This window comes from Molothrus ater, chromosome 22 (assembly GCF_012460135.2).
Source record: "Molothrus ater isolate BHLD 08-10-18 breed brown headed cowbird chromosome 22, BPBGC_Mater_1.1, whole genome shotgun sequence".
Classification (NCBI taxonomy): Eukaryota; Metazoa; Chordata; class Aves; order Passeriformes; family Icteridae; genus Molothrus; species Molothrus ater.
The window spans coordinates 5,380,762-5,405,662 of NC_050499.2; the positions used below are offsets into that span (position 1 = coordinate 5,380,762).

A 24,901-nucleotide genomic window follows, 5' to 3' on the forward strand; every position below is an offset into this window, starting at 1 on the left:
GGAAGTGTCCAAGGCCAGGCCGGACAGGCTTGGAGCACCCTGGGATAGGGAAGGGGTCCCTGCCATGGCAGGGGGTGGCATGGGATGAACTCTGAACAAACCATGCCAGGATCCTGTGATGCTACAACTGTGCTGAGAGCACCCCCTGAGATTGAGGAGCTTTCCTGGGGCTGCAGGGGCTGCTGCTCTTCAGGGTGAGCAAAGGAGGAGGCTGAAAGCAGAGGGGAGAGCCCAGGGCTGTGAGCTCAGCCTGCCCCAGCAGGGACATTGCCCCTGGGCTTCACAGAGCAGAGGCTGTTCTGCCTCCAGAGCATTTCCAGGAGGTGACAGCAAAGAAAGCAACCCAGGATTCCCTCCTGAAGTGATTCTTGGAAGAAGGCGGCAAGAGAGCAAAGCTGAGATCAGGAATGGCCCCAACACCAGCAAGGAGCACCCACAGATATCCCAGCTCAGCCTCCCACCCAGTTCTACCACTAAATCCAGCTGGAAGGTGACTCCCAGCCAAGCCACCTCTCCAGCCAAGCCTGCCCTCAGCACACCTCACCCAGTGGCCTTAAAGTCACTTAAAGCCACTCCAAAACCATCCTGCAGCCCCCACCATGCCAAAAAACCCCATCATGTGCCCAGGGAGGAGTGGGGAGAGAAGCCAGAGGGCTGAGGGTTGAAAAGGAATGGAATTCACCAATCCTGACACGCAGCAGAGAGACAGAGGAAATAAAGGTCGAGCACATTTGCGTTTCAATAAGAAACCAAAATATTTTTTTATGAGTCGTTCATTATCCTCCCCTAACCGGGCAGCTTTGCATGCAAATAATGGAGGGACATAAATGGCTCTGAAATCAGGCTCTTACCATGTGAACCCTGTAGAGAATGCTGATGCCCAGAGTCATGAAGGGCTTGGAGAAATCGATCACCTTCTCCCGCTCCGCCGTGATCGTCAGCCCCGCCACGGCCAGGTCGGCTTTCTGGGGAGGAGGGACAGGGAGAGGCTCAGAATGCTGGGAGAGCAGCAAAGCTGGGCCCACACGGGGCCCCCGGTCCTGCAGGGGGGTGTCCCCACCTTTCTGGGACAGCAGGAGCTCCCCACTGGGTCCCCCTGCCCGGCTGGGATTCACACAGCCCTGCCCAAACGCACCCCCAAGTTTAGCCCACCCTGTGCTCTAGAGCATTATCCCCATTTTCCCTTTCTTTCCCCATTTTCCCCTCCCTTTCCCCGTTTTTCTCTCCCTTTCCCCATTTCCCCTCCCTTTCCCTATTTTTCCATCCCTTTCTCCATTTTTTCCCTCCCTTTCCCCATTTTTCCCTCCCTTTCCCCACTTTACCTTTCCTATCTCCATTTTCCCCTTCTTTTCCCCATTTTTCCCTCCCTTTCTTAATTTTTCCTTCCCTTTCTCCATTTTCCCATCCCTCTCTCCATTTTTCCTTCTCTTTCCCCATTTTTCCTTCCCTTTCCCCATTTTTCCCTCCTTTTCCTCATTTTCCTTCCCTTTCTCCATTTTCCCTCCCTTCCTCCATTTCTCTTTCATTTCCTCCATTTTTCCCTCTCTTTCCCCATTTTTCCCTCCTTTTCCTTCCCTTTCTCCATTTCTTCTTCTTTTCCCCATTTTTCCCTCCCTTTCCCCATTTTTCCCCTCTCTTTCATGCTGGAGCAGCTCCTTCCCCCAAGTGCTCACAGCCCTATTGCCATTTTTATTCATTTAATGCATTAAAACCTGGAGCCACAAACCAATAAATACGATATTAATCCATAGAAAAACCAATAAATATGATATTAATCCATAGAAAACCAATAAATATGATATTAATCCATAGAAAATACAAATCCCCCCCTCCCTGCTGAACACAGCTGTCCCTTCTGGTACAAGCAGGAAGGGGACAGAACAGTATCCTCACCCCTGAGCCATGGAGTTCACAAACCTGCCAAACCCAGACCTCCAGAACTGCAGATCAGTCTCCAAATTAAAAAAAAAAAAAAAAGATAAAATAAAATTCAGAGGACTGGCATTAAAGTTTGCAGATTGACCTGCAAAGCAAATGAGATTAAGGGGGAGAAAAAAATAAAAATAACTTCTTCTCATGTTAATACCCTTGTAATATAGATAAGGGATTTGAATTTTAAATATTATTTTTATTACTTTAGCTCTTTTAATGTCTGTAATTGCTTTCTGTAAAAATGAAACCTCCACTCCCTTATCCATTTGTTTCTCTGCTTTGCAGGAAGATGATTATGCATGTGGAAAAAGAGATGATGGGGGAGAAAGAAAAAGCTCTTTGCACTTTTTGTCCCCAAATTTGACAAGGTCTGTGCAGATGCCAAGGCACCACCAGGCCTGATGGAGGTGCTGGGAAAGGCTGCAAGAGGGGAGGGCAGGAGAGGGAAAAGAAAGGGAACCAGGAGAGGGAAAAGAGAAAGGGAACCAGGAGAGGGAAAAGAGAAAGGGAACAAGGAGAGGGGAAAGAAAGGAATCAGGAAAGAGAAAGAAAGAGAACCAAGAGAGGGAAAGAAAGGGAATCAGAAGAGGGAAAAGAAGGGGAAGCAAGAGAGGGAAAGAAAGAGAACCAGGAGAGGGGAAAGAAGGGGAAGCAGGAGAGGGAAAAGAAAGGGGAGGTGACTCATGAGCCCAGGAAGGGGTCACAGAGAAGGTGACACCTCCCAGGCCATGCAGAGCTGCTTGGCCATGCTCAGTGGAGGATTTTGGAATTGTTTCCAAGCAGCTCTTACAGATTCCTGAGAGGTTCAGGCCGCACTGAATTAGGAGCTGAGGAGAATTTCTGCACAGGCAGACATTTACCCAGAGGCTTTTTAAAAGGCACCAATAATCCCAGCGTGGTGTGTGAACAGTTGAGCCCTGTGTAAACACCAGCAGATCACTAAAGCAGGATCAGTTCATCTCTGGAACGTGGCACGTGGAGAATTTTATCTATGAGGAAAGCCCAAAGCCTCCTAAACCCCTCTTGTGTCCACTTAAAAGGTTTGTAGGTGCCATTGTCACATTTCCTAAACCACTTATAAGGTTTGTAGGGGCCATTTGTGCCACTTTCTAAACCCCTCTTGTCTCTACTTAAAAGGTTTCTGGGTGCCATTGTCACATTTCCTAAACCACTTAAAGGGTTTGTAGGTGCCATTATCCCATTTCCTAAACCCCTTCTGTCTCTATTTAAATGGTTGTAGGTGCCATTGGCCCTCCCAGCAAAGCCCCTGCTGAAGGTGCAGCTCAGTCTGACATGGAATTCTCCTCCCGGTTCTCCAAATTAAACCCAGTCCCACCAGCAAAGCCACTGACTGAAGCTGAAGGTAAAAATGCCGTGGCAAAAGGGGTTCATGCCAAAGCTGGCAGGAAATGTTCATTCCTATCCAAGGGTAAATATAAAGGTGCTGTTGAAGGAGCAGCAACATCCCCAGGTTGGGATCCTGATCATTCTCTGGGGAGAAACAACACCTTGGTGATGCTGAATCCTCAGCAGCATCCTGAACTGCTCTTCCCTCAAAATCAGTGCAAATCCATCTCCTCCCTCTGTCCACAGAGCAGGGACACAGCTCAGCCTTCCCCAGCTCTCAGACTGTGCCCAGCTCCCTTCCCTCACCTCCAGGGCCTTCTGCCATTCCATCAGAGTTATTTCCCTCTGCTCACTCCCTGCTAACTTTCCAGAGGAGCAGAACTTTCTGCAGCAGAGCTCCAGCTCCTCATCATTTCCCTCTCTCTTCTCTCTGCAGGCTCAGTCATGCAAGTTAAGAGCTGATCTCTGATAGCAGGAAACTTTGATCTGCATGGAATGGCATGCAAAGAATTCTCTGCCTGAATTTCATCCATTTTGTGCTTTCAGCTCTGCTTCCTGACAAAACTTCTTGTGATTCACTGAGCTCGGTGGAGCTACAGAGGAGCTCTGCAAACCTGAGTTCCCTCCAGCCTCCCCACCTGAGCACACGCAGGTGTTGGGGGTTTATGGGCCCTGGGGGAGGAGAAATGGATTTTTCTTTGTGCCCCTGCACTCTGTCCAGGTCTGGGCGCTGGGGAGATGTCAGGACCCAGCACATCCCTCTGGCTGTCCTGAGCAGCCCAGACCCTGCCAGGGGGCTCAGAGACCCTGGCACAGAGCCCAAAATGCCCCTGTGGGTTTGATTATGACCCATGGAGCAAATTACCAACCTTATTTGAAGATCAGCAAGCCACAACAGTTTAGGTAGAATAATAGTGAAGTTATCACAGGGTGAAAAAGCAGATTTTGGGGTTTTTGGAATGGGGGTTCAGGGGGCAAGATGGAGGGATCTGAGCATGTCCAGCCTTTCTCCTTCTTCTTCTTGGCCTCCATCTTCTGCTGTGATGGTGGCACTTTGGGATTGGTTTGGAGTAGAAGCTCACTGTCTAACACAGGTGATGGGTATTGGGAAGGAATTGTAAACATTGTACAGGTAGTTTTTAGTATAAAGACATAACCCTGCCCTGGGGGCAGGCAGAGTGCCTGGAACTGTCCTGCTGGATGGACCTGGCAGGGCAGGAGAAAGAATTTTATAGATAAGGAACAATAAACAAACTTGAGACCGAGAAATGAAGAGCCCTGACTCCTTCATCAAGCACCAGGCTGGGAAAAGAGACTTTGGAACTTTTCTCGGGGTCACTGTGAGCAGTGAGAGATCCCGACAAGGGGAGGAAAAAACAGGAGGCAAAGGATGGGTGTGGGGGAAGAGGGGTTGGTTTTCATCCTGCCAGCACACTTGCAGCTATAAATGTTGGCATGAAATAGGCTTAGAAAAAGACCCAGAGCTTTTTGGGAGTGGAGACAGCCACTTCTCTGGAGAACACACCGCCCAAGCAAGGCCAGAGCCTCGCTGGGTGAGAGGAAACCCAGGTGGGCCGGCGTGCCAGACAAAAGCTGCCACAGCACCGCCCTACCTGGCATTCCCGTGGGCTCTGCCTGCATCAGGGCTCTGCAAAGGACACCAAACACGGGGGCTGAGCCGGGCTCCTGAGGAGGAACAACAATGAAGCATCCTTCAGGAGCAAATTGCAGGGACTGCCAGTCCAGAGGCGGCAGCCGCCCCCTCGCCGCGGCTCTGCCAGGGCTCAGCTCGGAGCTGACGGTGATGAACGGGCCCTGACGTCAGCCCCAGCCCCAGAGGAGCCCAGAGAAGCCTCCCACGGCATGGGATGGCAGAAAGCAGCCAGGAGAAGAGCCCAGCTGAGGCCCCACAGAGACCCCAACCCTCCACCAGGCTGTGGGGACACTGTAGGGAGAGAGGCTGGGGCTGGGGATTTCTGTGTCAAACCCCTGGAGAACAAACCCAGGACAGCTCTGGCAGCTCAGGGCTGGTGTAGCCATGGTACTTTCTGAAAAATCCTTTCCTTAGGATTTTTCCTCCTGAGAAGCTGAGAGGCCTCAGGAACAAAATGCAAACAATGGTTATCTGCTGCTGTGGAATGCAACAGGTGCATCTGGGATTGGGCTCATGTGGTTGTTTCTAATTAATGGCCAATCACAGCCCAGCTGTCCAGACTGTCTCAGTCAGTCACCAGCCTTTGTTATCATTCCTTCTTTTTCTATTCTTAGCCAGCCTTCTGATGAAATCCTTTCTTCCATTCTTTTAGTACAGTTTTAATATAATATATATCATAAAATAATAAATCAGCCTTCTGAAACATGGAGTCAGATCCTCGTCTCTTCACTCATCCTGGGACCCCTGTGAACACCACCACAGGCTGGGATCTTTTCCAGGATCAGTATTCCCTGCCTTGGGCAGCTCCTTGGATGCCACATCCCCTGGGTGCTTGTGACAGCAGCATTGTCACCAGCGCTGCCCACCGAGCCCTGACAGCACAACCAGAGCAGCAAACCCTTCTTCTGCACTGTCCCTGTGCTCAAAACCCCCCCAGAAAGGTGAAATAGCTGCTCGAGCTTCAGGAGCCAGCAGTGCAGGCCCAGCAGCACTGGGGGTGCCCACAGCTGCAGGTGGCCCTGCTCTGTGCAGGAGGATCTGCAGAGGCTCTCTCTGCCCCACGCCTCTCCCTGATGTGCCTATTCCTGCATTCAGAGGCAGGAGGATCACACCAAACAGGTGTTTGGGGACTTTTTAAGGACAAGTGCGAGCTCTACCATATCAGAAGTGACAGCTGGGAACCCTGTGGGCTGCAGCTCCCCCTGCAAGCCCCACTCAGGGTGGGCCGAGCACTCAGTGCAGGTGTCAGCCTCGAGTCTGCCCTCACCCATCTGTGCCCACCTGGCCTCTCTGTGGGAGCACAAAGCCTGTGCCAGGTGCTCACCCTGCCCCTGGCAGAGCCAGCTGAGGTGAAGCACCAGCATGGGGACCCAAAGCACGCAGGGACAGCAGTGACACCGGCCCGGTGACACCACAGCCAAAGACAGTAGCTGTGCACTCTGTTCTCCTGATGGAAAATGTGTTTCCATGTAAAATCTCATGTAAAAACTCAGTATAGAATAGATTATTTTCCTAGTGGAAAGATTAATGAAAACTTGCAATGGGAAAATGCAGAGCTTGGTAGCTCACAGCACCCTGCCCATCCTGGCTGGATTTCCCAGCAGTGGGACCCAAAGCATGCAGGGACAGCAGTGACACCGGCCCGGTGACACCACACCCAAAGACAGTAGCTGTGCACTCTGTTCTCCTGATGGAAAATGTGTTTCTTGGGGTGGTGTGGCAGTGTGGGAAGAAGTCAGAGCAAGAGCAGGGCCGTGGGATGCTCTCAGGGGTGCTCACTTTGTTGGGAAGGAAATTTGGACTCTGGGATCCCATGTAAAAACTCAGTACAGAATAGATTATTTTCCTGGTGGAAAGATTAATGAAAACTTGCAACAGGAAAATGCAGAGCTTGGTAGCTCACAGCACCCTGCCCATCCTGGGCTGGATTCCCCAGCAGTGGGGACCCAAAGCACGCAGGGACAGCAGTGACACCAGCCCAGTTCACAGCCCCCTGCCCATCCTGGATTGGATTCCCCAGCAGTGACACCAGCCCAGCTCACAGCCCCCTGCCCATCCTGGGCTGGATTTCCCAGCAGTGACACCAGCCCAGCTCACAGCACCCTGCCCATCCTGGCTGGATTTCCCAGCAGTGACACCAGTTCAGCTCACAGCCCCCTGCCCATCCTGGCTGGATTTCCCAGCAGTGACACCAGTTCAGCTCACAGCCCCCTGCCCATCCTGGATTGGATTTCCCAGCAGTGACACCAGCCCAGCTCACAGCCCCCTGCCCATCCTGGCTGGATTTCCCAGCAGGGCTTTGCAGACCCCTCTGCCTGTCCCTGCACAGCCACCCACAGCCCCTCTCCTGGAGCCCCCCTTGTCACAGCTGCCACCAGCAGAGCCTGCAAACAGCCTCCCCCTGCCTCCATTCACCAGCACACAGCTTTTCTGTGCACACACCAACAGCCACTGCCAGTGGAGAGCAGGACTCTGCCAGCTCTGGAGAGCTTCTCCCTCCTTTCCCTTTCCTGCCATTCCCCAGCTTTGGGGCAGCTGAAGGGAAAGCAGTGCCTGGCCACCAGCAAGGAGAAGCAGCACCCCAAAGCTTTAAGGGCTTTCCTATTACTGGGATTGCTTCTCCTGAGGCTGGACAGGACGGACAACTTCATGTCCCTCACTTTTAAAAGGGCTTTGATCCCCACTGATCCTGGCCAGATTCGAGCCAGGCATGGTGGGACAAGGCTGAGGCTGTGAAAATGCATCCCTTGGTTTGTGTCAGGCAGAGAATTCACTTCAGCTCGAGGATGTGCTGGGGAGAGAGAGAAGGGGACGAGCAGACACCAGCAGGGACTCTGAGCCAGAGCTGCACTGCAGCAGCGAGGAGCAGGATGTAATTCTTCCAGCCCAAATGCCCTTTAAGTCTCTGATGCCAGAAAAGAGGAGATGAGAAGATTTGCTGCTCTCCCTTGTTTGTTTGTCTGTGCCAGAGCCAGCAAGGCTGACAGGGAGAGTGGCTTTAGTGTCCTGCTCGCTCCAGGAATGAGCTGGGTGCTCAATCTCCCTGCCCTGCATGCTCAGAGGGACAAATTAGCCCAGGATTTTCTGCATTTGTGACATCTCTCAGTGCAGGATGGGCTTGAGGGACTCTTCATCAGGAACTGGAGTGATAGGACAAGAGGGCTTTGAACTGAAAGAGATATTGGGAAGGAATTCTTGGTGAGGGGCTGGGGTGGAATTCCCAGAGAAGCTGAGGCTGCCCCATCCCAGGGGATGTCCAAGGCTGGATGAGGCTTGGAGCAACCTGGGATAGTGGAAGGTGTAAAGGGGTTGAAACTAAATCACCATTCTGTGATTCTGAGTCCTTCCAGGTGACTTCACCCCAGCCAAAGCTCCATGAGCTGATCACAAACTGTGCAGGATTCCCAAGCCATCCCATCCCCTCTTCCTCACCTCCCAACCTGTTTCATTGACCTGCTCACAAGATTTGCACTGCTGAATCTGGGTCAAAAACAGATTTATGTCTGTCCAGCATCCTGCTCAACCATATCAGGGTGCACAATTAGCTGGGATGGAATTCCCAGGGCTTAGGAATAAATCAATAGCTGGTTAATTCAGAAGCAATAAAATGAAACATTTTCTCCCCAATAGCCCAGAGTTGCTCTGAGGAGATTCTGTGCCACAGAGGGATTACAGAGGAGGCTGGATAATTCTGTGACCTTTTGGTCCTGCACATTAAGTGAGTGTGAGTCAAACCTTATTTTCTGATGGCTGATCAGGATCAAGGCAAAATTATTTTCCTACAATGACACTGTGCTGGACAGAGGCAGGGCTTTCATTTTTGGGAAGGATTGGGGACTTTTGTGAGAGGTTTGTGCCCCAGCTGATCCCCTTTTTGTCCTAAAGGGGCAGAGTAAAAATAGAAGTCTATATATATTATTAAATAGAAAATAAGCATATAAATATTTATATAATATAGTGATTATTATATTCTAGTGATTCTAGGGATTATTATATATTTATAAATATATGTATAATTATATTAATTATATATAATTAATATATTATATATATAATTATATAGAATTAATATATGATATATAATTATATATAATTAATATATTATATATAATCTATATAATTATATTAATTATATATATTTTAAAAGAAGAATACGTGCACCCACACATATATAGAAATCTATATATATAATTAAATAGAAAATAAGCATATAAATATTTATATAATATAGTGATTATAATATTCTAGTGATTATTATATATTTATAAATATATCAATAATTATATTAATTATATATAATTACTATATAATATATAATATATAATTATATATAATTAATATATTATATATAATATATATATAATTATATTAATTATATATATTATAAAAGAGGAATATGTGCACCCAACACAGGATCTGCTGGATCCCACGGGACAGGGGTGAACAAGGATGAACTCCCTTGGGGACTGACTGTCAAGGATGGACAGCAGCCCCTTGGGCAGTGAAATGCCCTCAAAAAACAACATCCCAGGCAGCCCTGAATAAACACAACACCCAGCAGACCCAGCTCTGCCCTGGCTGGCCTGAGCCCAGTGCCTGGGATTGATCAAAAACTTGCTGAAACCATCATAAAAACTCTCAGGGATACGGGGAGAACAAGAGACAGAGCTGTTTCTCTTCCCCAATTTGTGATCCAGCCTCACAGGCTCTGACAGCTCTGCCCTGCAGAAGAAGTAAAAAACTTTCTTAAATAAACCCTGCTCAAGCTGCAGAAGAAACAAACGGTTTCTGTGTGAAGATGAAGTTAAAATACCCATCACTGGAGAAAAACAACCTTCCAGAAGGTCCCATTTAATGAAGAGGCACTGCCAGGGTTAGGAGGCCAAAAGTTTGATGGCTGTTCCCTTCTTTTGAGCTCTCAGCTCCTTCCCTTTGCCTCCCCAAAGGAATGCTGCAGGAGTGTAATTGTGCGTGTGTACACACACACAGAGACACGAGGATGGATAAAAACGGTGCCAATAGCCTGGAGCATTTGCAAACAGCCTCACAGAAGCTCTTTGAGAGGAGCAGATGGAGGTGGGATCTCAGCTGGCACTGAGAGTGACTGCTCAGGGAAGGGTGACCCCAGAGACAGGGAGAGCTCAGGGGAGTCTCCAGTCTGTTCAGTGCCCTGTCTGTGACCCTCAGAAAACACAAAATCCCTCCCTCTTCCAGACAAAGAGTTGTCCCAGCTGACCTCAAACGCTCAGTTGGAACTCCTGGAGTGGGATGAGCATCACCCTGCACCCTGTGGGGAAAAACCAGGAGGTGCCAGTGGACATTTCTAGGGATCCTGGACCCTTAAAGACCACAGAACCATGGAAAAGACCTCCAAAATCCTCACACTTCCATCCCCAGCTTCAGTCCTTCCATCCTCAACTTCAATCCATCCCAATCTTCAATCCTTCCATCCTCAACTGCATTCCACCCCAATCTTCAATCCTTCCATCCTCAACTTCAATCCCCAAATTCCACTGTGCCCAATAAACCACAGAGTGAAGTGATGCTCATTTTCCAGGGAGGAAAGATCTGGCAGGAGCCTCAGATCCCTGCCTGGAGCCCCAGAGCACGGATTTGGACCTTTGCTCCTCTGCTCTGCAGAAGGCAAATGACTCAGTGGGGGATTGTCACCAACCCCACATTGTCACCATGGATTTGTCACCAGCTGGGAAAGGGGCACTGGGCTCTCAGGGCCACGTCAGGAATGACAAGGCAGAATCAGTGAGGAAGTATCGGCTTAAACAGCATCAATCCCACCCTTAGCTGGGGCTAAGCCTGTTTTCCTAAGGATCTCAGAGCATTTTGTGAGTTGTGTTTAAGCTTCAGGGAGGTTGGGAAATACCACAGGGGAAAACAAAGAGCAGGGAGGAGGGTCCAGGCTGGCTGAGCCCAGGTGTTCACGGAATTGTTGTCAAACCCAGCAAAATAATTCAGTTTTCAGCTTTGCTGCTGGGCAGCAGCTCCACAGAGCAGAGCAGTGAAAAGATCTCAAGCCATGCACTTCAAGGAAATAGGAAATGTGCTTCTCCAAAAGCAACACTGAGCTAAGCAGCTGAACTGAACCTGCCAAAACTTTTCTAGGCAGAAATGGGATTCTTATTTACCAAACCAGTGTGGTTTGGTAAATTTTTTCAGCTTCTACCAAGCTCTGCATTTCCATGTTGCAATTTTTTGTTAATCTTTCCACCAGGAAAAAAAAAAATCTATTCTGTAATGAGTTTTTACATGGGATCCCGGAGTCCAAACTTCCTTCCAAACTTACTTCCCAACAAAGTGAGCACCCCTGAGAGCATCCCACAGCCCTGCTCTTGCTCTGACTTCTTCCTACACTGCCACACCACCCCAGGAAACACATTTTCCATCAGGAGAACACAGTGCAAACCTACTGTCCTTGGGTTTCCCCCAGACAAAGGGGGGAATGATGAATCTGACTCCATCTTCCCAGAGGGCTAACTTATTATTTTATGATACTATATTATATTAAGGAATGCTATACTAAATTACACTAAAGAATGCAGAAAGGATCCTTACAGAAGGCTAAAAAGATAATAATGAAAACTCGTGACTCTCTCCAGAGTCCCAACACAGCTTGGCCCTGATTGGCCAAAGAGTCAAAACAATTCACATTAAACCAATGAAACAATCACTGTGGGTAAACAATCTCCAAACACATTCCACACGAGCAAAACACAGGAGAAGCAAATCAGAAAATTATTTGTCACTGACATATTTTCTGAAAAACCCTTTTGCTAGGCTTTTTCTCCTGAGAAGCTGAGAAGCCTCAGAAAAGAAATGCAAACAATAACTCTCTGATGGCTGTGGAACGCAACAGGTGCATCTTTGATTGGTCTCATGTGGTTGTTTTTACTTGATGACCAATCATGGTCCAGCTGTGTCGAGGCTCTGAGCAGTCACATGTTTTTATTATCATTCTGTTCCTTTCTAGCTTTCTGATGCATCCTTTCTCTTTCTTTTAGTATAGTTTTAGTGAATCATTTTTAATATCATATATAACATAAAATAACAAATCAGCCTTCTGAAACATGGACTCAAGATTCTCATCTCTTCCCTTGTCCTGGCGACCCTCAAACACCACCACAATTATCGCTTTCATTTTCCTCTGAGGCTTCTCAGCTTCCCAGGAGAAAAAACAGGGATGGATTTTTTTTTGTTCCTCTGAGGCTTCTCAGCTTCCTAGGATAAAAATCCAGGGATCCATTGTGTGAATGCCACACAAACCCTCTGCTCCAAGCCTCCAAAACGGGCTCAAACCCAAGCCATCCTCATCACCACGAAGCGCGGCGGCTTTGCAGTGCCAAAGCTCATGAGAACAGAGTTTAAAAGAGCAGCAAATCCACTCACCCTGGCTATGAGCTCCCCAACCATGCCTGTCCAGGTGCCGTTGGCCTCGGGGACGCCGTAGACGCCGTTCCCCACCAGGTGGATTTTGTAGTTGAAGCTCAGGAAAAACCCAACCCATCCTCATCACCATGAAGCACGGTGGCTTTGCAGCACCAAAGCCCATCAGAGCACAGTTTGAAGGAACAATTAATCCACTCACCCTGGCTTTGAGCTCCCCAACCATCCCTGTCCAGGTACCGTTGGCCTCGGGGACGCCGTAGACGCCGTTCCCCACCAGGTGGATTTTGTAGTTGAAGCTCAGGAAAAACCCAACCCATCCTCATCACCATGAAGCGCGGCGGCTTTTCAGCGCCAAAGCCCATCAGAGCAGAGTTTAAAAGAGCAGCAAATCCACTCACCCTGGCTATGAGCTCCCCAACCATGCCTGTCCAGGTGCCGTTGGCCTCGGGGACGCCGTAGACGCCGTCGCCCACCAGGTGGATTTTGTAGTTGAAGCGCAGGATCTCGGCCAGCTCCTTCAGCATGTCCACGCAGAAACCCTCGTAGCGGTCGTTGCCTTCCAGCTCCTGGTGGTTCCACTTCAGCATTAAGTAAGGGTTTTCCTGCAGTGAAACTGGGCAGCTGTCATTCCCATCTTAGCCGAGGTGTCCCGCCAGCACGGAGCAGGGAGGGCAGAGCTCACAGGGTGGGGGGGTTTGGGAGAAACCTTAGAAAATGTCTAATTCTAACCTTAAATATTAGAAAATGTCTAATTCTAACCCAAAATATTAGAAAATGTCTAGTTCTACCACCAAAGTTTAGAAAATGTCTGGTTCTAACCCTAAATATTAGAAAATGTCTAGTTCTAACACCAAAGTTTAGAAAATGCCTAGTTCTAACCCCAAACCTTAGAGAATGTCTAGTTATAAGCCCAAACATTAGAAAATGTCTAGTTCTAATACCAAACCTTAGAAAAGGTTTAGTTCCAACCCCAAACATTAGAAAACATCCAGTTCTAATCCCAAAGCTTAGAGAACATTTAGTTCTAACCCCAAACATTAGAAAATGTCTAGTTCTAACCCCAAAGCTTAGAAAATGACTGGTTCTAACCCCTGAGCTTAGAAAACATTTAGTTCTAACCCTAAATATTAGAAAGCATCTAGTTCTAACCCCAAAGCTTAGAGAACATTTAGTTCTAACCCCAAACCTTAGAAAATATCTAGTTCTAACCCCAAACATTAGAAAACATCTAGTTCTAACCCCAAACATTAGAAAGTGTTTAGTTCTAACCCTAAATATTAGAAAATGTCTAGTTCTAACCCCAAAGTTTAGAAAATGTCTAGTTCTAACACCAAGCATTAGAAAATATCCAGTTTTAACCTCAAAGCTTAGAAAACATCCAGTTCTAACCCCAAACTTATTAAAACTATAGTTTTAATATAATACCTATCATAAAATAATAAATCAAGCCTTCTGAAACATGGAGTCAGATCCTCGTCTCTTCCCTCATCCTCAGACCCCTGTGAACACGGTCACACCTGAGGGCTGGGCTGGCCCATGGGGGGACTGCAGGTGCCCCCCTCCCTTACCAGGATGGTGGTGACAATCAGGGTGGTGTTGAACAGGCTGTCGGAAATGTTGGAGGAGAAGATCCTCTTGTCCATGCTGAGCCCTTCAGAGACGTGCCAGTGGCCAATCTGGAGAGACAAACAGCACAATAAGGGGATTTATAGGGCGAGGCACTGCCCATATGGCTCTGCTGAGTGACAACAACCCTGCAGCTGGCCTGGTTAGGGATGCTCCATTAGCTTCACAACCCCAGAACGGGGTTAGATGGACACCAAATGGGTCCATCTTAGCCAGAAATCCCCAATTTGTGAGCTTGTCCCCCCCAGTGTGGTGCTTGGAGCCCTCCTGGGTGGGACAAATTCACCTTCTCAGTGGTGCTGCTCCTTGGCTCCTCTTCCAGCTATCAGCTACCACAATTAAGCACTTCCAAATCCTTTCATTCAGGCTCATCACACCCAAATTTACCCACCCAAGCATCAGTGAGGCTGCAGCGAGCCCAGATTCCCAGTGTGAATGGCAGGAACCAGTCCCCCAGGCTGGGGAGGACATTGTGATTCAGCTGTGACACGGCTGCCTTCAGCCAGGGGGAGAGGAATATTCCACAAAACCTAATTTTAACTTCAAGAGCCTAATCTCCTTCCCTCAGAGCTCTGGGCAGGGACATCAGCACCTCCAGCAGCTCGTTCAGAACGTGCAAATTAAACTCCTGCTCTTTTACTGTCCTTAAAGGAGCTTCTGCTTTTCCTCCTCTGCTTTTCCTCGTGGATGCAGGGAGGGCTGAGGATGGCAGCTCCCTCTGAACCCCCTTTTCCTCCTCTGTCCCATCATGTTCCAGCACTCTGCTGGTGTCCCTCTAGTGGGGTGAGAGGCAGTGGTGACCCCAAAGGTGCAGGGGGGGTCTCCAGAGCTCCTCCAGAGCAAATCCATGCCCAGCTCCCTGCTCCCAGCTCCTGTGGCACTGAAGCAGGCTCTCCTCTCACTGCCAGGGTGGGAGGAAAGGGTTGGTTTTCCTTTCTGTCATGGGTTAATCTTGTTACTGACAGGGACTGGGGGGGAATGTGGTGGGGAGCGACTCTGTGCCTGCTCTGGGCACTGCTTGGCCTCTGGTGCTACCAAAGGCTCCAGGCCTTGGGGGTGGCTTGGATGTGAGCCCAGCACAGCCACCCTGAGGACTGAGTCCCTCTGGGTGTTGAGGGAAGGGCCAAATCCTTTCCTGCCCCAGGGCTGGTGCAAATCCAGCCCAAGTGACACATGAGCCACAGTGGGAATCCCTGAGGAGTCCCAAATCCTCATCCCAAGGCACAGGGAGCGGTGGGAAGGGGAAGCAGGACAGCTTTGCACTCAAATCATCAAATCCAGCTCTTGGCCCTGCACAGACACCCCAGCAATCCCTCCCTGTGCCTGACAGCATTGTCCAAACCCTCCTGGAGCTCCTGGGGCTGTGACCATCCCTAGTGCAGGGCTCACTCTGGGAACAACAGCCCCAAAGTGGGAGATTTCCCACCCATTTCCCTTGGAGCACAGCTTCCAGTGGCCTGCACAGGCTCTGAGGCCAGGCAGGATGAATCCCTGCTGAATTCCCCAGCTCTGCTGTGGTTGCAGAGCAGCAGCCCCTCTGCAGCCAGCCATCCCTCACTAACATTGCCTCATTCTTCTTCCCTCCCGGATTTCTCAACCAGAGATTAGTGACAGATTAACTTTAATTTTAACAGCCCTCGCTGTTCTCCAATTTGTCCCTCCCCTGCTGGCATGTGCTGAGACTAATTGCCTCTTCTCCTGACAGAGCTGTGGGTTTGACCTTGCTTTTAAAGGCACCAAGGCCGCCAATCCCACGTTTTGGGGCACTTTTCCCCCATCCTGTCTGGCCCCAGCTCACCCCTGTGCCCCTCAGGGGCTCACAAAGCTCCTCCTGCTGCTGTCCCTGCAGTGGCAGAGGGTGCCTGGGCCCCTCACATCCCTCTCCTGCAAGATGGATGTCAAGGTGATTTTAATCATCTCTATCTCCATATAAAGAGCCTCTGGAAAACAGAAAACATATCCATCTGCTAAGTTTTTTAGAAAACAATCAAATCCTCCTAATGGACAACAACATCCTGTTGTTCTGGCTCTGGACAAGGACTTCAGGGGTTTTAGGACTTCAGGGGTTTTAGGACTTCAGGGGTTTTTAAGCAGAGGATGTGATTGGTCTTTATAAATACTGCAGGTGGAGGAGGTCTGTAGCAAAGAGGTAGAGCAGCTTTTTGAAGCTGAAATGATGGCGTTGGCGCAAAAATAAATACATACAAAGCAGCCAGAAATAAACAGGCTGACAGAGCAGGGGAGAGGTTCCTAATGATCAGAGGAGCTGGAGCCATCCCTGTCCTATAAGAGCAACGAGGGCAGCACAACCAGCTGGAGCTCAACACCCTTGAGAGAGGGGTTATGTGAGAGGGATTAGGTGACAGCCTGCCTGGAGAAAGTCCCCTCCATGTCCTCAGGGATGTGAGACCCCCAGGGCAGCATCTCTGCACCTCCCTGTGCCCCAGGAGATCCAGCCCTGCCCCAAACACCCACAGGCATCTCCAGGCAAACACAAACTGTGAAACTCAAGCTGTGGAGCAGCCCAGAAAGCCTCGAACCTGGAAGGAGCAGGGAGGTGCCACTGCCCCATCCCCACAGGCAGCTGAGGTGTCCCAGTTTGGCTGCTCTGGAAAAGGTGTTCTTTGGGTTGGTGGCACAGGAAGATTTCTCATCTCTGTAGAAAATCCCACGTGGAGCACCCCGGCTCTCTCCTTCCACCCTGTGTGCAGAGGCTTTGAGGCTCCTCGTGGTGTGGGGTGATGAAATACCTCTCAAAGCAGTGATTTTAATGAAATCTCCTGCTTATTTTTTCTGTAGGCACAGACATGACAGGGCAAGACTTCTCCACGAGCTTCAGAGGTATTTACCATCCCCACTCCCAGCTTCAAATTAAGGCAGAGCCAGCCCTGAATCCAGATCTTGGAGCAGAAGACAGCCACAGGGACCTGGTGGGCTCTGATTACAGGTGGTGTCCTACAGCCACCATCTCCTCCCTCAGCGTCCCCAGGAACAGGGGGGTTGCACAGTGCAACCAGGGTGCCCCAAGGAGAGAGAATCTGGGAGTGAGTGAGGAGGGGAAAAAGGGGAATCACACAAACAAATGAAGGAAATCCCTCTGAGGACACTGCCAGGGCGTTGGATTCCCGAGTGACACCTGATGCCAGCACAGCAAGGAGGCAAAAGCTCCTGCACTGAAATCAGCACTGAAAGCATCAACTGTTAAACCAAAGAACCACAATGCTCTGCTCACCCCACCAGCATCTCCCAGATGTCCCCTCCTCCCCAGATGTCCCCTCTGGACCCCATGATTGGCACCTGGCATAGCCCAGGCAGGGCTGCAGTGGCACACACTGAGTTTGTCAGGTCTTGGGGGCAGAAACCATCCAGAACCTGTCCCTGAGGGCAGAAACCATCCAAAACCTGTCCCTGGGCTGCTCCTGGGGGCAGAAACCATCCAGAGCCTGTTCCTGAGGGCAGAAACCATCCAGAACCTGTCCCTGGGGCAGAAACCATCCAGAACCTGTCCCTGGGGGGAAAAAACAACCCAGAACCTGTTCCTGGGGGCAAAAACCATCCAGAACCTGTTCCTGGGTGCAGAAACCATCCAGAACTTCTTCCTGAGCTGTTCCTGGGTGCAGAAACCATCCAGAACCTGTTCCTGGGCTGTTCCTGAGGGCAGAAACCATCCAGAACCTGTTCCTGAGTTCAGTAACCATCCAGAGCCTGTTCCTGAGGGCAGAAACCATCCAGAACCTGTCCCTGGGGGGAAAAAACAACCCAGAACCTGTTCCTGGGGGCAAAAACCATCCAGAACCTGTCCCTGGGCTGCTCCTGAGGGCAGAAACCATCCAGAACCTGTTCCTGGGTTCAGAAACCATCCAGAGCCTGTTCCTGAGGGCAGAAACCATCCAGAGCCTGTTCCTGGGGCAGAAACCATCCAGAACCTGTCCCTGGGCTGTTCCTGGGGGCAGCAGCTAAAGAGGAGCCAGTCCCACCGAGGCTGATTAGCTGCTGCCAAATCAAAAAGGTTTGATGTGGCAGGGACTGAGAAGGGTCCCAGAGCTATTGGTGAGGAACTCATCTGTATCTCATCAACATCCCAATTAACAGCCCCAGCCCTTGCCCTGCTCTGTCCCAGGACACCAGCAGGGCCTGTGGTTAAATAGAGACTGATCAGCCTCACTTAGGATGGGGTCAGGGTCTGCAGCTTCCCCTTCCCCTCCCTAAATCACAGCCACTCCTCACTCCCTTCCCTCCATGAAATTCCCAAACCTCAGCTCATGATTTACAGCAAATCACTCTGCTGGAACTCTGCGGTGTTTTTTAGAGGGGCAAAGAAAGGGGGGAAAAAATAAAAAAAATTAAAAAAAAAAAAGAAAGATGACATTTACCAAAGCCAGCCCTTGTCAGATCTATAGATCACCAGCACATTAATGAGCCTGTGCTTTATTGAGCATCCTGTGAGCAGACAGAGCAGCTCTCATATGGCTGTGGAAAAAATTCCTCTGGTTAAGCTAAATCAGGAAAAGAAGCGTTTGGTGCGTTACATAAATGAATTAAAAATTGGATGTCAAAAAGCCCTGCCTCTCCTTGCCCAAAAGCAGCAGCAAGTTAGAGAATCTAAATGTCTCTTAATTTGCTTCCTGGCTGGATCAGCCTCAAAATTCAGTGAACTCTCCATCAAAGCTGATGAGCTGGAAGTCCCTGTGGCTTCACTGGGTGGAAGGAGAAAGAGGAGGAGAGGGAAAGAGGGAAAGAGGGAAAGAGAGGAATGGGCAGAGCTAAAATGAGCTTGGTTAAAACTAAGCAGGGAATAGAAGTGTTTCAAACAAATCAGTTAATACAACCCTTGGGAGCAAGATTGTCTCCAGGATGTGAATGCCTGTTCTTTACTCTGTTCCTTTAATTAAAATATTTCTAATGATTTATTTAGGCCTTTTCATTAAAAGAAGCCGGGCTGGCAACAAGAAAATAACCATTTATGGCACAGCAGAGCTGCCTTTGGCTTCTCTTGGCAGGAACGTGGAGGGGAGGCAGGTTGGGCAGGAGGGGAGGCTCTTCCCAGTTAAACACATCTCAACAAACTCCCTCAGGCTGGGAAGGACCCTGACCCCCCCTCTGGGCACTGCTGTGGATCAGAAAAGCTCCCTGAGAAAGGGAGAGAAGGCAGAAAAGCTGAGACAGGAGCAGTTTCATGAAAATCAGCTCTTTCCTGGCGGGTTTGTGACAGGGCAGGGCTTGCAGCCTCCCCCAAGGGTCTGCCCTGTCCTTCCAGCACTTTCTCCCTGAGGCTGGAAGTGCTTCACCCCCTCTGACGGGGGATTTGGAAAGCCTGATCCCAGGGCAGCTTTCCTGGGCATGTCACAGCCACAAAGCTCCTTTTTCACCGAGCTGTTACAACAGGGCAGCAAAGGTTTTCTCCTGTCACAGCAGGTCTGTGGGGAGGAGATGAGACTTTATTCTCAGGGCAGATCAGGCTGCAGCCACAGCTCCCCACAGAGCTCTGGGAGAAGCTCTGCCCCAAAAGGACCTGTGAGTTTAACGTGCAGTCCCTGCCACACTCAAACACATCAAAACCAGAGCTGCCACAGGGCGCTTTGCAGCCTTTCCTCCCTGAATCCAGCTGAATTTGTGCCCTTATTAATGCAGATGGGCTTGGATCTGTCACTTCTGTTCAGAGGGTGAAGGGTTTGGGAGAGGATTAAAAGGGCATTGATGCTGTGAGAGATCTCTGTGGGGAAAACGCCATCGTGATCCCCCCTGCTCGCTCAGAGAAAGGCAGCATCAAAGCCAAGCTGTCACTTGACAGGTAAGAACTGGCAGGTAACATCCTTGCCAAGGCTGAAATTCACTGCTGCCAGGCCAGGAGAGGGATCCTGGTGCCAAAATGCTCTGTTGGTGAGGGTAGGGGTACAATAGCTTTTGTTCTCTGCCAGCATCTAGAAGTGGCAATCTCTGAGAAAAGGGCAGCAGTGGAGCTGTCAGCAGGGAAACAAGACAGATGAAACCCTTTTTTTTTTCTAATTTTGTTTTTTCCTCCTGAATAAGGTTTGGATTTACCAGCAAATTCCTTGGATTTGTGTCGAGTAATCTCATCAGCCTGATATCCTCAACTTCAGCTCAAACCAGAAAATATGGCTTGGGCAGAAAGTGTGAGATGAGGAAATACCACTCAAATTAATGATTCTAATGAGATCTGCTCAGTGTTCTGTGGGCAGAGGAAAGCTGTGAAGAACCTACGAGCACCGAGACAAAAAGTAAATGAGTGTGAGCTGAGCAAACCTGTTAGAGAGGAGCCAGGAACCAGGAGTGAAATGAGCTGGAACTTCCCCTCACAGGGGCCCTCCTCACATGGGTTTGCCCCATTTGCTTTCCCTCCCAGAAACAGTTTGAAAATATTCACAGTACCCATTTTTTTCCTATTTCATAGAAAATCCTCCCATTTTCCCCCCATCCAAATAATTTTAAGCAAACACAGCCACAAGCTTAAGAACCAAAGGAGTGTGAGCTTGCCCTTGGCACAGGATCAGCACCTGGGACAGGGCAGAGATTGGCTCTGCCATCACCCCCTCCATTCCCTGATGGATTCACACAAATCCAAACCCTCCTGAGGCACATTCCTGATAAAATCAAACATGCTAAGATCACCAGAGCTAAGGTGACACCCCAAGCACCCCAAGCAAACAAGGAGGGTCTGTCACAGTCACATATTCTGAAAAATCCCTGCACCAGGATTTCTTCTCCTGGGAAGCTGAGAAGCCTCAGAGAAAAATGAAAACAATAATTATCTGATTGCTTCTCCTGTGTTTGGCTGCTTGGAATGTGGTTTGGACACTGTTCACCAACAGGTCATTGTTTGATTGGTTTCATGTGAATTGTTTTAACTTAATGACCAATCACTGTCCAGCTGTCTCAGACTCTGGAGAGAGAGAGTCATGAGATTCATTATTATATTTTAGCCTTCTGTCTGCATCCTTTCTCTATTCTTTAGTATAGTTTTAGTATAGAATAATACAGAATAATATAGTATAATATAATATAGAATAATATAATAGAGAATAATAGAGAATAATAGAGAATAATAGAGAATAATAGAGAATAATAGAGAATAATAGAGAATAATAGAGAATAATAGAATACAGTATAGTATAATATAGTGTAATGTAATAGTATAGTATATATAGTATAGTATATATTATACTATACTATAATATATAATATATATTATAGTATAGTATAATATATATATTATAGTATAGTATAATATAGTATAGTATAATATAGTATAATGTAATATAATATAATATAAAATATATCTTATAATATAGTATATAATATAATATAATATAACATAACATAATATAATATAATATAGTATGTAATGTAATGTAATGTAATGTAATATATCAGCCTTCTAAGAACATGGAGTCAGATTCATTCCTTCCTGCCATGGGGGACTCAAGAAAATACCACAGGGGTTCACAGCCCCTTTTGGTCCCCAGAGCACCCCCTGAGCCCAGGCCACCTCCCAGCCCTCCCCTGGCTGCTCTCACCTGCCGGAAGCCACCCCGGGTGTGCTGCAGGATTTTCAGGGCGTAGTTGGAGCGTTGGCCTTTGCTGTTGAATTCGATGTGGCCGGTGAGACCTTCCAATTCTACCTGTCCAAGAGAGACTCAGTTACAGCGCCCAGCGAGGCTGCCCCACCCCACCGCAGGCATCTGGCTGACAGCACACAGGCAAAACTGAAAGAAAATCCTGCAGTCCTGATCAGAAACCCAAAACCAGGACAAATTGAAGGTCCATTTCCACTAATAACCTGGGGCAAAGGGAATGCTTGTGTCTCCACAGGTCCAGGACCAAAGTGGATTCCAGCAAAGAATCTAAAACCATTATTTCAAGCACAGAAACACATTAAAGACCCTGAACTGGACAGTTTTAGAGTACAGTACTGTTCTTTAAAACTCTACAGTACTGTACTTTAAAACTCTGCAGTTCTGTACTCTAAAACTCTAAACTTTTCTCTACTTAGCTTAACGTGTCTCTGCTTTAAACTCTAAACCCACATTCTCGCTTCCAGCACCTAAGTTTGGAAGTCTTCTCCAAGGTCTCAAATGAAATCCTGTGTTTAATTCTAAGTTTTGGCTTCCAGGCCCAAAGTTCTGAGAGTTCTCTGTCCAGACACAGGAGGGATGGCCCCACACACCCCACACTCCCTGCAGGAACAGCAATGCAACCCTCTTAGCTCAGTGAGGAGAAAACACAAGGAGAGGAGCAGGGAATCAGCAGCACGAGGTGCAGGACTCCCAGATTTCCTTGTTTTGGGAAAACCAGCTCCACATCCCCTCCATCCCAAAGCTCAGACCACTGGGTCTTTGAGAAGCAGAGCTGTGGGGAGCTGGAGCATTTTGTTGTCCCTGGCTAAAGGTGGGATCTAAAACAATGGGCCAAAGTGGTACAATGCTCAGGTTCAGCTGAGCTTTCCTCTGAGGGGAAAAATCTCTCATAAATAAAAAACCTTTATAAAATTTCCTTGTCTCATTTACACCCAAACAGAGTCAGAAACCTGCTCCTACTGCATGGTCACCTCAGCTCTGAGGAGCCACAAACTCCAACTATTTCAAAAGGCCGGGATTTCAGAGTGTTCTCGTGCCAGATTTAGGCTTGTTTCGTCCCAGAAATGACAATTTTGGGTTCAAAGGAGCCCAAACCCATAGGGGAACTTACATCCTGCCCTTGAGCTCTGAGCAATTGTACTGCATGATCTCGTATCAGCCCAAGTCAGAGCTCAGAGCTCGAATCACTTAGAAACATTCATACTTAAAAAAACCCAAACAATTGAATTCCAGCTTTTCTGCAGCAAGGACTGAAAAAGGGAGAGTTTCATGTTGTTCCAAGGCCGGTGACTGTCACAGACATCTTTTATGAAAAATCTTTTCCTTAAGATTTTTCCTCCTGAGAAGCTAAAAGGCCTCAGGAACAAAATGTAAACAACAATTATCTGCTGCTGTGGAATGCAACAGGTGCATCTGGGATTGGGCTCATGTGATTGTTTCTCATTAGTGGCCAATCACAGCCCAGCTGGCTCAGACTCTCTGTCCGAGCCACAAGCCTTTGTTACTCATTTTTTCTTTTTCTATTCTTAGCCAGCCTTCTGATGAAATCCTTTCTTCCATTCTTTTAGTACAGTTTTAATATAATATATATCATAAAATAATAAATCAGCCTTCTGAAACATGGAGTCAGATCCTCATCTCTTCCCTCATCCTCAGACCCCTGTGAACACGGTCACAAGTGCCAACCCAAACCCTCAGATCTGACTTTTCAGTGCCTTCCAAGAGCCCTGTGGCAGCCAGGAGCATCCCTCAGCCCCCTCTCACCATTCTCAGGTAGTTCATGAGGCTGGTGCCGTGCTGCCAGATCTGCGCCGAGCCACAGGACAGGGGCTTGACGCCGATCTCCTGGCTGCGGTTCAGCTCCTGCACCGCCGTCACCACCGCGTACACGGCGTCGAACAGCAGCGCCGAGGACAGCTGAGGGGGAAACACAGGGAAAAATCAGCTTGGAGCACAAAAATCCCCCGTCCTGCTGCTCCTCAGCCATCACCACCGCGTACACGGCGTCGAACAGCAGCGCCGAGGACAGCTGAGGGGGAAACACAGGGAAAAATCAGCTTGGAGCACAAAAATCCCCCGTCCTGCTGCTCCTCAGAGCTGGAGAGTGTTCTCTGCACAGCCTGGGGTTATCACCTTGATTTTTTAAGATTTTCCAAACCTTCTGGTGTTTATATTCTTGTTCTTTATATTCTCGCGCACTTTATGTAAATAACTTATTGTAAATAACTTATTGTAAATAACTTATATCTTTTATGTAATAACTTTTGTAAATATATATATATTATACATATATCTTTTTGTAATAACTTTATGTAAATAACTTATATCTTTTACGGAGGGAGGAGAAATTTGATGGACTGTTGGTTTGTCCAGTGTCATTTTAAGAGGTGGCACTGTCACTTTTGGAAATCTATAAATGTTATCTGTAAATCTATAAATGTTGGAGTCAGAAATTAAAAATTCTCTTTTTACCGTGAGAGAGCTGCGTGTCCACATCATGTAAATAACTGATTGTTTTGTATTTTTTTATGGAGGAGGAGAAATTTGATGGGCTGTTGGTTTGTCCAGTGTCATTGGAGAGGTGGCACTGTCACCCTCCAATCCACTGCCATTTTTTTTTGGAAATCTATAAATGTTGGAGTCAGAAATAAAAAATTCTCTTTTTACCTTGAGAGAGCTGTGTGTCCATGTCATGCTATTTTCATACCATAAATTAGTGGGTTTATTTATTTATTGTGCTTTTTTGTCCCCTGAAAACACTTCCAAGCCTTTAAAGTTGAAGGTTTTGTTATGCTCTGATCTTTAAATAAGCAATCACTGGGCGAGGGAATGAATTTAGTGTGTTTGTTTATTTATTTCATGTCCTATAGTGACATGGGGTCAGCTGGGGTGCCCTTTGTGAGGGCTCATTTCATCCATCACCGTCATCTCTCTATCTCTGCTCGTCCTTGTTGCTTCCCAGTCCTTTCTATCTCAGTTTCTGCAGTTTTCCTTTCCCAATCAAGGGAGGTTTTTCAGGGTTTTGGTGGCTCTGATCAGTCTGCTGGCCAGAATGCTCCTGAGAGAAGCAGGAGTTTCCAGGGGGAATTTCTCCTGAGATCTGATGGCTGCTCCCACAGAAGGGAACTCGCCTCTTCTCCAGCCATCATGGGCAGCCTTCTCTGACCACTTCTTTGACAGGCAGACCCACGAGAAATTGCTAGATCTGCTTGTCCAGCAGCCAAATGCTGCATTTCAGACCCCACAGACAGAGATCATCCATCCCTCCCCGCAACCTGGAGCAGCAGTGCTGAGGCCATGTCCAGGTGTCAGAGCTCATCCCCTCTGCTGCTCACCTTGGCTTTGG

At 48.3% G+C, this 24,901-nt stretch overlaps 1 protein-coding gene across 1 annotated transcript in view; it reads right to left on the reverse strand.

The window, feature by feature from the left end:
• GRIK4 (glutamate ionotropic receptor kainate type subunit 4) overlaps nt 1-24,901 on the reverse strand; it is a 144,447-nt gene that overhangs the window by 22,451 nt on the left and 97,095 nt on the right. Inside the window, 5 exon segments of the mRNA XM_036397477.2 lie at nt 852-965; nt 12,733-12,936; nt 13,903-14,010; nt 21,496-21,600; nt 23,320-23,472. Coding sequence (XP_036253370.1) covers nt 852-965; nt 12,733-12,936; nt 13,903-14,010; nt 21,496-21,600; nt 23,320-23,472 — 684 coding nt within the window.